This window comes from Dasypus novemcinctus, chromosome X, assembly GCF_030445035.2.
Source record: "Dasypus novemcinctus isolate mDasNov1 chromosome X, mDasNov1.1.hap2, whole genome shotgun sequence".
In the NCBI taxonomy this organism is placed as follows: domain Eukaryota; kingdom Metazoa; phylum Chordata; class Mammalia; order Cingulata; family Dasypodidae; genus Dasypus; species Dasypus novemcinctus.
This window is the reverse complement of record NC_080704.1, coordinates 105922498-105936044: the sequence shown is the minus strand read 5'-3', so window position 1 is coordinate 105936044 and position 13547 is coordinate 105922498. Positions and strand designations below refer to the sequence as shown.

The 13547-nt window shown below is 39.5% G+C and overlaps 1 protein-coding gene and 1 non-coding gene across 8 annotated transcripts in view; both read left to right on the top strand.

Moving 5' to 3' along the window:
- The window catches only part of SYTL4 (synaptotagmin like 4), an 85364-nt gene that overhangs the window by 69626 nt on the left and 2191 nt on the right, over window positions 1–13547 (top strand). For all 7 annotated transcript variants that reach the window (XM_058291665.2, XM_058291664.2, XM_058291662.2 and 4 more), the window contains 10 exons: window positions 206–281; window positions 636–726; window positions 839–942; window positions 1908–2000; window positions 2928–3106; window positions 3413–3515; window positions 4053–4214; window positions 8260–8368; window positions 10160–10259; window positions 11013–11221. In XM_058291665.2, the coding sequence (XP_058147648.1) occupies window positions 206–281; window positions 636–726; window positions 839–942; window positions 1908–2000; window positions 2928–3106; window positions 3413–3515; window positions 4053–4214; window positions 8260–8368; window positions 10160–10259; window positions 11013–11221 (1226 nt within the window). The remainder of the gene's footprint in view (window positions 1–205; window positions 282–635; window positions 727–838; window positions 943–1907; window positions 2001–2927; window positions 3107–3412; window positions 3516–4052; window positions 4215–8259; window positions 8369–10159; window positions 10260–11012; window positions 11222–13547) is intronic.
- LOC111759972 (U6 spliceosomal RNA) lies at window positions 2193–2295 on the top strand. Its single transcript, XR_002793796.1, has one exon. It is a non-coding gene; the product is annotated as a U6 spliceosomal RNA (small nuclear RNA).

Below are 13547 nucleotides of genomic sequence, written 5' to 3'. Positions count from 1 at the left end.
CAGAATTAGGAATGGGGGTGTATTCGTGTTTGTGGAAAGATGGTTATCTGACCTTCTGGATTCCTTAGAGGTAAATCAAGTGTGAACTTTACATTTGGTAAACAATGACCCCAAGCCGGAGGCTTTCCTTCCCTAAAGCTTTTGCTGCAAAAGGAAGGGGGCGGGGAGTAGGTGATATAGTTGTAATTTCTGTATCTGCCTCCAGGAGAGACTCTCTGGATAAATCTAGCCTCTTTCCAGAATGGAAGAAGATGTCTGCCCCCAAAACTCAAGTGGGAAAGGTAAGCTTAAGTTTGTATTTTTTTCTTTTCTTTTCCTTCCTTTCCTCCCATTCCCTTCCCTCCCCTTCCTTCCCTTCCTTCCCTTCCCTTTCTTCCCTTCTTTCCTTCTAGAATTTCATTTGAGATTTCAACCAAACAAATTTCAGTTCAGAATCACTTGGGAGCATTTTCTAAAGTTTTGGCTGAAACATGTAAGAAAATAGATTTTGTTCAACTTGTAAGGCATTTAATCTTTCCTTTACGTTTGATTCATAGTGTAGTGAAAACCTGAGCCTTATTCTTCTTAAGACTGCCTTTGTTTACTCAGTGCCACCCCCTCATCTACCCCAACATCCTTTTCTTTTTCCTTCCTAGGAAGCTCAACCTGTGAGTCAAAATGTGGTATCTGTTGATGAGGGTGAAATGATATTCAAGAAGAACACCAGAAAAATCCTGAGGCCTTCAGGTAGCTGGTTTCAGTTTATAGACATTTGGGATTGAAGTTCTGAGTACCATCGATGGGCTCTTCGTATGGGGAACAGGTCTTTTTTGATCTGTGTTTTTCATTTCCCACTCAGAACACACTAAATCTGTGATAGATCTTCATCCAGAAGATGTAGGGCATGGAAGTGGCTCTTTGGGAGACAGAAGCAAATCTGTCCCAGGCCTCAGTGTGGAAATTGTAAGTGCTCTTGTATTTCACTTGATTGCTAAATGTGTATTAGGGTTCTCCAGAGAAACAGAACAAACAGGATATATATTTACAAACTCCATAGGGCAGGCTGCAACCTGGAAACTCTGATAAAGGTGATGCTGAAATCCTTAGTCCAGATTCCTCAGGGAAATCTGACTAGAAATTTCAGGAAGAGACAATACTGAAGTTAAGGCATAAATTCTTCTGACCTCTTACAAAGTTCTGGCTTTTAAGACCTCCAACTAATTAGATGAAGAAAATACCCATATTGCTGAGGGCAGTCTCCTTTGTTGATTATAAATGCAATTGTAGATGTAATCAATGGATTACAGATATAAATCCCATCCAAGAAATACCCTTACAGTAACAAACAGACCAGTTCTTGACTAAAGAAATGAACACCATAACCTAGCTAAGTCAACACATGAAATTAACCATGCATTAATATGATAAATATAATATGACATTTTATTTATCTAGAGTTGACTTTAGTACCTGATGTTCTCAATCAATCTGTTTAATTCTCTAAGAAAAGGCAACGTGAATCTTGATTTCCCCAAATTTCTAAAGTAAATCTACTTCCCGATTTGCTTAAAGAAAAGGACCGTCTTCTCTATCTCTTTTATCTTCTATTATATTTCTGGGTATAGTGCTAGATAAGAACTTATTTTGATTAAAATGTAAAGGGATGCCTGGACTTAGGCAGTCAAATGGGATAGAATTACAGGAAAAACCTTGAATGTTCTTATCCTATTCTTTTGAGATTTGAGAAAGATGGTTGGGATATAATTTGGAATCCTGAAATGGGAAGACATAAGAATAAGGGTATGGGCATACATGTACATGTGACAGCTCAGAGCTTTGCAACAATTATGGTTCCCACTAAAGGAAATAATATTTGTCTTTGACACTCTTCTCATTTTTGAAACTTTGAGTCTTATATTTTGGTCCAGGAAGAGGAAGAAGAAGAAGAAGACATTGACCACCTTGTGAAGTTGCATCGTCAGAAGCTAGCCAGAAGCAGCATGGGAAGTGGCTCCTCCATGGTAATTTCTGTTGGTTCTGTGTTTATAGATATATTGGGGTGCCAGGAAGGAAGGGTCTCCCTAGAGCAGAATCAGGATCTGTTTGGGTCAAAGTCTACAAGGAGAAATGTAGTTGGAAAACGGAGAAGTATGTTATCAGCATTCTCAGACATTTGTGGATATTCTTCTCTGATAATAACAAAAAACTCATGCTTGCTTCAGCGGCACATATACTAAAATTGGAATACTACAGAGAAGATTGGCATGGCCCCTGAGCAAGGGTGACATGCAAATTTGTGAAGTGTTCTTTATTTTTATTGGAATTGTTCTGCATGATATTTCAGTGATGGATACAGACCATTATACATTTTGTCAAAACCACATTCACACAAAGGAAGAGAATGTAGGAGTCACAGAACCAGTTACTATTAGACAGGAAGCCACCTTTTCATTTATGGTGTTTTTTTCCCCCCAAATTCTGGCCTAATCTCTTTTCTGTAATAGGTCTTGATAGGAATAAGGTAAATAAAAGAAATCCACAGATAATTAAGGCCACTTGTTTTTATTAGTAGCTAATCTCTTCTAGCCAACTTTTTAGCATAGATATCATATATAAAAAAATGTATGTAGTTTTAACTTCTACTCCTTGCCCGCATCATAGGGCAGGTGAAAATTAATGATAATATATAGAAGATGGAAAGAAGAGAAGCTAAGAAACTAGGCAAGACATGAGTTGGTTTATTAACCAGTAATGCTGACTATGCTACATAGCACTAGTTGTCTCTTATACTTGGGGTAAAGGGCTGTTGGTAGCACTGGCTTGTTGCAGGGGCTTCCGAAACTTTTGTTTTGTTCAGTGACTGTGGCTTTATCATGAGGGACAATGTGAGTACTTTGGAAGATGGAGAATTTGCCTTTTGCAGTTGATTATTGATGCTTAATCTTCAGAGTACAATTGGCAGCATGATGAGCATTTATAGTGAAGCTGGTGATTTCGGGAACATCTTTGTGACTGGCAAGATTGCCTTTTCCTTGAAGTATGAGCAACAATCACAGACTCTGGTTATCCATGTGAAGGAGTGCCATGAACTGGCCTATGCTGATGAAGCCAGGAAGCGCTCTAACCCGTGAGTGCTTCTGGAACCTGATTGATGCTTTGAGATGAGAAATCAGACCCTGGCATCTGTCTGGGAACTCTTGAACTGTTGTTTTCACTTCCGGGGGTGGGCGTGGGGGCAAGGAGGTGTGACTGAGAGTGGATAGGAGGGATGAAGGAAAGGGACAAGAGTTGGGGAAAAGCAAGACCCGTATATTTAAAAGAGCTTGAAGTGACATTCATTTTTTTTCATGGTATATGTGTATGGAGAGCAAGAAAGTGAAGAATGGTTTTGAGAAAAGACAGAGAATGAGTCAGTATTCTCTCTGGTTTCCAGATATGTGAAGACTTATCTACTGCCTGACAAGTCCCGTGAAGGAAAAAGAAAAACAAGCATCAAGCGGGACACCATCAATCCTCTGTATGATGACATCCTCAGAGTAAGTATCTAGAAACGTGAGGGTAGGAGAATTTTTTCTCATTCCCTAGGTTGTAGCTATCTCTGAAACATGGCTGGTTGACACAGGTTTCAGTGGGCGATGTCTGTGTCTGGGGATACACTGAGGGCATTTGTTCACATCCTGACTTCCCAGAGAAGAGAACAAAGGCAATCTGGCTTTCTTGGATTGTTGTGAAGTTGGAGTTTCATGTGGTCACAAATAATTTTAAGAAGTTATTTGTGATAGGGAGTCTCCTGGTAGTTATTTTTGGATGTTACAATGTTCTTTCACCCATTCAAGGAAAACTGAATTAATTTTAGGAACTTTCCCCTAAAACTTGGAATATTTTAGGTTTTTGTGAAATGGGGTAAGTTGAAGCTTTGAGAAAGGAAACTCAAAGTGCTTAGGTACAAATGTAATTTGATATTCATGACTGTAGGCTTTGGGCACGGTTGCTCAGGTTTGGACTAATCTTTTTTTTTTTCCTGAGGAATGACCAGTACCTAATCATCTTGAACTGCTACTTTCCCTTCACAGTATGAAATCCCAGAATCTCTCCTGGCCCAGAGGACCTTACAGTTCTCAGTTTGGCATCATGGTCGTTTTGGCAGAAATATTTTCCTTGGAGAGGCAGAGGTCCAGATGGATTCCTGGAAGCTTGATAAGAAACTGGATCATTGCCTCCCTTTACGTGGAAAGGTAGTCTGTGTTAACTTCTTATATAGTTTAGATGTGAGATAGAATTGTCTGCAGTGGCCTCTACTGGTATAGGTTGGTAGTGTCTTTGGAATGTAGTCTTCTGTAGCGTTCTACCACACCCTGCTGGGGTTTGACAGTAATTTCAGATGCACTTGTATGTCAAGTTTAAGTAATCTCTTCTGCGTAGGCCAGGCAAAGTATGAAGCCATGGTTTTGCTTTGAAAAAGTCTTTCATATGTATGACAAGCTTTGCCTCCTAACCTTCAAGAGTGTGGGCATATCCTAACATCCTAACTTGCTAACCTTTTGGGTGTATATTAATTTGTACCCCCTTTCCAAGCTAACCTTCTCACTAATAAAGTGGGAAGTAAGGCAATTCATGGTGCTCCAATTGCTGTTTTCTGTGCTCTTGGTCACACAAGCCAGAGATAATTTTACTTTGGAGATCAACTCAGGTGAGAGTTTGACAGTGTGGTATAATAGTGATGGGATTTGAATGCAGACCTGGATATGAATCTGGTTCTGTTACTTATCAGCTAGGTAAATCACTTATAAAATAACTTAGGCAAGGCATTTAACCTCTGTGAGCCTAAATTTCTTTGTCTATAAAGGGGAGGTAATAATAATAATATACCTTTTTTGCAGGATTGTATACAAGATACCAATCAGTGCCTGGTACATAATGGATATTCAATATATTACTGTCATTCTGCTTAAGATAAAATTGCTAAAACAGAGTTAGGACTTGGTCAGTAGCTTCCTGATTATAAGAATCTTACAATGACGAGGTCCTTCTTTTAAAATTTTTACACCAGCATTTAAATGGTAAAAATAGTATGTGGCACATAGAATATCTTTGGCAGGATACACATATTACCACTAGTAATAGTGGTTGTTTCTAGGAAGGAGGTCTGAGGGGGAAGAGAGATTTAGTTTCCTCTATATGCCCTTTTGTTCTGTTGGAACTTTTCACCATGTCTGTTTATGTTGCTTATTAAGAAAATTAAGAAAAAAAGGATTATATGCATATGGTTTAAAATGAAAACCACATAAAATGCATAAAAAGAAAAATAACCACTGTTAATAATAAAAATAACAAAAAATAACCACTGTTAATAACAATTTGAATATCCTTTAGAGATTTTGTATTGAACAGCATGGAAATACATCTATATATTTATAATTTTCCTCCTTTTTACACAAATGTGCTCATGAATCACATTGTCCATATATCTTGATTTTTTTCATTTAATAATCATTTGTTATAGGCATCCTTCTGTGTCATCACTTACAGATCATCTCACTGTTTTTATTGCTGCATAGTATTTCTTCGTATGCCTGTATATAATTTATTTACCATTCCCTCACTCATGGGCATTTAGATTGCTTACTTTTTTGCTGTTAAAACTATGCTGTAATAAATTTTGACCTTCTTTAATGAATTTAACTGTAGGCGAAATCCCTGGTGGTAGAACCGCTGAATCAAAGGAAATGTACATTCAATGTTTTGATAGCTACTGCTCTGCAAAAAAAAATAGTGATAACATTAAGTGTGTCCCTTTAAATATTAAGGAAAACAGGAAAGCAATTATTACCAAAAATATGTGTTAGAAATTAAGAATTTCTTAAGCACTTGGTATGCAAGACATTCTCTCAGGGGCCTAGGATTGGAAATAATGATATTAGAAATGTCACTGTTAAACCATCTACTGCCAATAAAAACATCTTTAAAGAGAAAAAAAGCTGCATTAAAATGGAAGTCTCTAAAGGGAAAAACTACATTAAAATGGAAGTATTTGCTCTTTGCAAATATTTTGAGCCAGAATGAATATATGATAAACAAATACGCCAGTTTATAGCTGATGCTAAACTTCAATTTTTAAGAGTATTCAACCAAAGTTTACACTCAAAATTGTGTAAACATTTTATAAAAAAGAACAGTCTATCCCAGTATCATGTACCAACATTAGCTGAAAAAAAATCTGCATTTGCAGTTTCTGATCTTTCATTTTTGTCTTAGTAATCCAATCACTCCCATTCCATTTTCTCTTCCTAGCATCCACCTCCCTATTCTTTTTTGTAAGGTTTATTTTATTTTATTTATCCTACTCCCTTGCCACCTCTGCTTGCTGTCTGCTCTCTCTGTCCATTTGCTGTGCGTTCTTCTTTGTCTGCTTGTCTTCTTTTCTCTTCTTTTTAGGAAGCACTGGGAACCTATCCTGGGACATCTGATGTGGGAGAGAGGCACTCAATCATTTAAGCCACCTCAGCTCCCTGGTCTGCTGCGTCTCTCATTGTCTCTCCTCTGTGTCTTCCTTTGTTGCGTCATCTTGCTGTGCCAGCTGTCTGCAACATAGGCCATCAGCACTCTGCAGCACGGACCAGCTTACCTTCGCTGGGAGGCCCCGGGAATTGAACCCAGGGCCTCCCATATGGTAGACAGGAGCCCAGGTGCTTGAGCCACATCCATTTCACCTATTCTTTTGTATCTCTCCCTCTTGTAAACTATATGCATTCTGGGTATGTGGCGCATTTCTTCAAACCTATGGGGATTGTGTCTTCCTAGCATCTGTATGCTTTGTAATGAGGACCTACATTAGAGCCCCCAGAATGCAGGCCAGTGAAAGGGCACGTCTGGTCTGCATGAGCTCATGCTCCAGATGCAAGAGCCATGAAGATAAGAGTCATGCAGAGACCGTCAGTGCAGTGAAGCAATTCTACCACCTAAAGCCAAAGATAATAGGACCCTTGCTGCCCATCCCAGACACTCATTCACTCATGCATTTGTTCAGGAAATATTTATAGATCACCTACTGTGTTACAGGGACTTTGATAAGTGCTGGACATACTAGGATGAACAAAACTAGGCTTGATCTCTGACTTCATGACACTTATAGTCTAGTAGTAGAGACAGGTATTAATGAAAAAATAACATAAATATAAATTTTACAATTGTGGAATATTTAAATCCTTATAACAGAGTTCCATCTATCAAATCTTTTCAAGCCCCCCTTTTTAAATTACTTTTTATCTCAAAAAATCATACAAGTAATACATGTTATTCTCATTTTATCAGGACTATAGATATATATAGAGTAAACAGCAAAAGCCCTCTTTCCTTTCCCCATTCTGTTCCCCTCCCAAGAAGAAACAAGTGTTAAGTTTGTCTGTATCCTGTATTTTTTCCTAGGCAGTGTAGTATAATGGTTAAGAGCATAGACTCTAGAACCAGTCTGCCTGAATTTTAATCCTGACTGCCAATTACTAACTGTGTGACCATGGGCAAGTTACTTGATTTCTCTGTTCCTTTGTTCCATAATCTGTAAAATGGAGATAATAGTAGTTTTTTCACAGGGACTATCTTGAGGATTAAATAAATGTTCTGTCTAAAGTTCTTATAACAATGTCTAGCACATAAGGGCTATATAAGTGATATGAAAATCATTCCTCACATATTCACATGTACAGATATGAGAATATCTTAATATAAATGAGATACATTTTCTGCATCTTGCTTTGTTGACTTAACAGTACATCTTGTATATCTTTTCATGTCAGCATATACTGATTCACTGCATTCTTTCTGAGGACTGCATGCCATATGCCATATGAAGGCATTACAATCACTCATTTAAATCTTCCTATGTTGATAGACATATAGGTTGTTTTCACTTTTTGGCTATTACTAACAATGCTGGCAGCAAGATTCTTCACCATGGTTTCAGTCCTTTGTGAGTTTCTGTGGCAACCTTGCTTGAAGACCTTAGAGAGTATTTGGAATCTAGTAACCATATCCACAAAGTAGCACAGACAATGGGTATTGCAGAACACTCTTTGTTGGTTTTTCTGCATTTCCTTCTTAAGAAACTGCCTTAGAAATCTGTGGCTGCCATGGCTTAGGGTTCCTGGTTTATATTCATTACACTAAAGGATCTTCTTAGACTGTGAAGCTCTTCTTAGGGATAACTTGAGAATCTCTTCAGGGAGAGGTCCCAAAAATTCCTGAAAAACCCAGCTTGACCTGTTGGGTGTCCCTGTGTTTCAGATCAGTGCTGAGTCCCTGACTGGCTTGCCATCACACAAAGGCGAGTTGGTGGTTTCATTGAAATACATCCCAGCCTCCAAACTCCCTGTTGGAGGTGACCGGAAAAAGAGTGAGTTTTTTGGGGGGCCCTGAATTTAGTGCTTAGTCTCCTGCACAGAATCTTTTTAAGATTATGCTGGCTAGTGTTGGAGAAACCTGATTGAAATGCACCCTGGATCTTCTTCTAGAGAAGATTCCTTTACTAAGTAAGCCTTTTCTCTTTTCTGCATTTTTCAACCATGAGGCTTGGCCTTTTTTATTTTATTATTATAATATTTTTTGCTATTTAACTGATTTGGTCTTGGTCCAGCTGTGGCAGGTTTTTAGGAGGGCAGAAGAAGACAGAAATATGTGGCTGAGAAAGGGTGGTTAGAAGGGATGGTAAAGTAAGAGGGATGAAAAGTCAAAGGATGGGAAGAGTCAATCAACATATCAGGCTCTGTGCTAGTGGCTATGGATATGTGGATGAATAAGACATATTTGCCTTCCCTTGAGAGCTTAGTTTAGCAAAAAGGATAGTCCTATACAAGAGTAATGAATTCCATCTGGTAGCATTTGGGAGAACTTTACAGAGAAAGTAATGTTAAAACCAGACCTTGATTACGAATTTACTAGAAGAAAAAGAGGAGGATGTGGTACAGAAGGGCATTTCTGGAACAGGGGCTAGCACAAGGAAAGATTTTCAAAAGGCATGGTAAATGTGGGGTTGTATGTGAGTGTGGGGGAGTGAATCCCTTATTTCAGTGGGACTGAAGTTATATAAGTTATGATATATGGAATTGTAGATAAGGCTGAAGCCTGACTGAAAAGGGCCTTGAACATACTGATAAGGAGTTTAACTTGAACTGTTGGCAATGGGAAGCCAAAGAGTTTCTTAAAAATGTATCTCCAGCAGGGTCTAATATAGAGGATTTGGGGAGTCAATGAGATACCCAAGGAGAGTATGTAGAATGACTAGAGAAGGGAGGCAAGGAATAACCATAGGGAACAGCCATATTTAAAGCCTGAAGAAAGGCAGAAAAGCCAGTGAGGTAGAGGGTTATCAGGAGAGAAATGGCAGAAGAGAGCTTCAAGAAGAAGGGGACAGGGACTGTCAACAGTATTGAAATACTACAGAGAGGTCAGTCCGGATGAGGGTTGAGAAGACATGACTCATTGGCATTGCATTTTCAGTGGATTAGTGTAAGCAGAAACCAGATTACTCTAGGGATTAAGCTGAGTAAATGAGGCAAAACAGAAGAGATGGTGAGAATGGACTTTTGTTTTTTAAGATGCTTGATAGTGAAAGATGGGAGAGAGATGGAGAATAGCTTGAAGTGGAGTTAAGGTTGAAGGGAGACTTTCTTTTAAAAAGAGATGTAAAAAAAGAAAAGGTGAGGTTTGAGCATATATTTAGACTGAGGGGCAGGGAGAAGTAGAAAAAGTGATAGTAAAAATGGGATTGGGGATTGAAAATGATGAAGCCTAGTCCTGTGAAGTGAGGATGAAATCAAGAATGATTCTTTTTGAATCATTCAGTGAATATTTAGGCAATTTTATTTCTCTAACTTTCAATTTGCTCATCTATAAAATGAGGACAATAATAGTATCAGTCGCATAGGGTTGTTTTTAGAATTAAATACTTAGACAGTACCTGGCACATAGTTAGTGTACAGCAAGCATTTATTGTTATTGCTGTTATGAATTGGGCCCCTATTACTTCTGTCAGACACTGTGCTAGGTATTGAAAATACAAGTCAGATATGGTTTCAAATGTCATGGAGCTTGCCGCCTTCAGAAGGAAAGGAAGGGCTGTACAGATAAAGCTAATGATAAGTCTGGAGGTGCAGGGCTCACTTGCTATGGCTGACATCCCTTACAGGTAAAGGTGGGGAAGGTGGAGAACTCCAGGTGTGGATCAAAGAAGCCAAGAACCTGATAGCTGCCAAATCAGGAGGGACTTCAGACAGCTTTGTCAAGGGGTGAGTCTTTGGACTGGAACCAAACTAACCAGCTTCAAGATCAAAGAGCTGAGAGAGAAACCCAATTTAACATTTATCTGTGGGTATTGTCCTTGTGTGTCCTACCACCCCCAGCAAACAACATTGTTAATGAAATTGGGTAAGGGCAAAACTTCTACCACCACCTTATATTGGACTAAGCTCAATTTTGACTGGGCTGTTGTGTTGATTTCCAATGAGGAGGGTGGTAGGCAGATAGGTTCTGAGTTTTCCTTTGCAATAGACTTATGCTTTTCCTTAATCCTGGGTAAAAATCTATGTCCACTGATTGCCTAGGATTGGGAACTAAGGGCTTTGTTTCCCACAATTTTAAAGTAGTGCCATCTTTCTCCAAATTATAGATCACCCTGCTGACTTAAGTTCTCTAGCAAAGCATATTTGGCTAAGCCTAGTTATTACTACTAGTTTTATGTAAAGAGGACCTTTCCCATTAGAAATGGAACCAAAAATTAAAACTAATTCTTAGTGGAGCATAGAAAATAGCTCAGTAATAACATTATATTGATTTTCTTTCCAGGTTAAAGGAATTGCATCAGGTGAATTATCTAGTGGAGGTGGTAGGAACTCTGTTTCAGCAGATTCAAAGGAGGGTTGTGTGTCCTAGGATCTGTGTTAACTCACCTTCCTGGCTTGGCCTGTGGTCTGGGAAAGGGGAACTGAGATAGATATTGCCAGCTTTGAGTGGGTTGTTGATTACTCCCCACTCTCTAACAGATACCTGCTTCCCATGAGGAACAAGGCCAGTAAGCGTAAAACTCCTGTGATGAAGAAGACCCTGAATCCACACTACAACCATACATTTGTCTACAATGGTGTGAAGCTGCAAGATCTACAACACATGTGCCTGGAATTGACCGTGTGGGACAGGGAGCCCCTGGCCAGCAATGACTTCCTGGGAGGGGTCAGGCTGGGTGTCGGCACTGGTGAGAGCCTCTCTCCCATCCTCACTTGTCTTAAAGCCCTCTTGTATATTTCCCTTCCAAATACACACACCCACCCAAACTCTCTGTGACTAGAGTTTTCATCTTTCCTTTGAGTTAACATTTAGTATATATTTATTTAGTGCCTACTATGTGCCAGGCATAGGGGAAGGCTGAGCTCATACTCTGTTTAAGGTACAGATAAATCTGATCCTCATTGCCAGGAACTCTGTCATCTTCCCACCAAAAAAATTTCTACAAACCTTCCTATATCTATACCTGTAATTTCCCTTTTCCATCTGGTTATAATGCAAGATGTCTTCTTGCTATCTAAGGTCAAGCTCTCTCTGAGTCTTCTGTATATAATCCACCTTCTCAGTGACCTGACTTCTCTAATGATCTCCTATCCTCTATTGTCTGTTTCTTCCTCTCTACCAGAAGAGAACACAGATATGCTCTGGTATTTCCAGTCTTAACAAACAAAAATAAACCTCTCCTTGACTCCATATTCCACCCTCTAATGTCTGAGAAAGAATTGTCTCTACTTCCTCACCTCTCCTTTAGTCCTCAGTTCACTGTGGCTTCCATCCCACCATTCCACTGAGCTCGTGGCAAAGTTATCAATAAACAATTTAATGTAGCTGTTTACCCTTTTTTCTTTTTTTTAAAGATTTATTTATGTATTTATTCATTTTCCCCCTTTCCCTCCCTCCTCCCCCCTCTCCTGCTGTTTTTGCTGTCTGTGTCCATTTGCTGTGTGATCTTCTGTATCTGTTTCTCATTTTGTCTTCTCTTCTCATTTTTTCTCCTCTAGGATTGCCAGGATTCGATCATGGGGGCTTCTGATGTGGAGAGAGGTTCCCTGTCAGCTGTGCCACCTCACTTCCTGGTTTCTGCTGTGCTTCACCTTGACTCTCCTCTTCGTCTCTCTTTTGTTGCATCATCATCTTGCTGTGTGACTCACTTGCATGGGCACTGGCTCACTGCGTGGACACTCGGCTTACCACATGGGCACTCACATGGGTACTCAACTCGCTGTGCGGGCACTCGGCTCACCGCACAGGCACTTGGCTCACCACGTGGGCATTGGCTTGCTGTGCAGGCATGCGTTCTCTTCTTTTTCACCAGGAGACCCCAGGGATGAAACTTGGGTCCTCACATATGGTAGGCAGAAGCCCTATCACTTGAGCCACATCAGCTTCCTCCTTTTTTCTTGAAATACTTAGCTTCTACATTCTTTTGATTCCTTGTTATCTCATTGCTTATCCCCTTTGTTTTTTCTGTGTGTGGGGCTTCTTCGTTCTATACCTGCCCTCTAAATGTTGGTATTTCTCAGGACTTAGCCTTGGATCCTCTTCTTTCTCCACTTCACACTATCTGCATTCCCATGGCCTTAAATATTACTTGCATGTTAATAATTCCAACATTTAGAACTCTAATCCTATTTTCCCTGCTGCACTCTGGAATTATGTGTCCAAATGCTTACTGATGTTTCAACACAATGTCTAAAGGTATCTCTGACCTCTCATGTCTCTAACTAAACTCCTGGTTCCTCTCCTAATTGTGTTTACGTTCCTTGCTACCCCTCCATCGAACAATATCTCTCACCTTTCTAATCTAAGTAAATGATACCACCATTCACATCCAGTCCATCAGCATATCTTGTCAATTCTATCTTCAAACCTATTTCAAATACTTTTACTTCTTTCTCTCTTCTCTACTACTGTGCTAATCCAAGCAACCATTACCTCTCACCTGGGCTATTGCAATAACCTCCCAACTGGTCCCCCATCTTCTCCTCTTGCGCCATTATAAAGCATTTAATACAAAGCATCTAGCATGATGTTTTCACAAATGTAAGCCAGTTGATGTCAGTTCCCTGCTTAAAACCCTTCATGGTTTTCTAACTAAAACCATGTAGTTAGAGAACAATTGAAAGTCCTTACATGCCTACAGGTCCCTATATAATCAGTACCCTCTGTTCCTTTATGACTAATCCTTTCTCACCCTCCTGCCTTCTTACTATGCTCCAACCATAATCACTTTCTTTCTGCTCCCCAAATATAGCAAACTCAGTCCCACTTCAGTAGCTTTGCAATTAATGTTCCCTCTGCCTGAAAAGACTGGTTCCTTCCCAAACTTCAGGTCTTGACTCAAATGTCTCCGTCTCAGAGAGGTCATCATTCTACTCCATCCAAAGCAGGTCTTGATCAAGGCACTTCAAATCACCCTGTTTGTTTTCTTCATGGTGTTTATCATGATCTGAAATATCTTGTTGGTTTACTTGCATATTTTCTGTTTTTCCGTATTCAAATGTAAGCTGCATGAG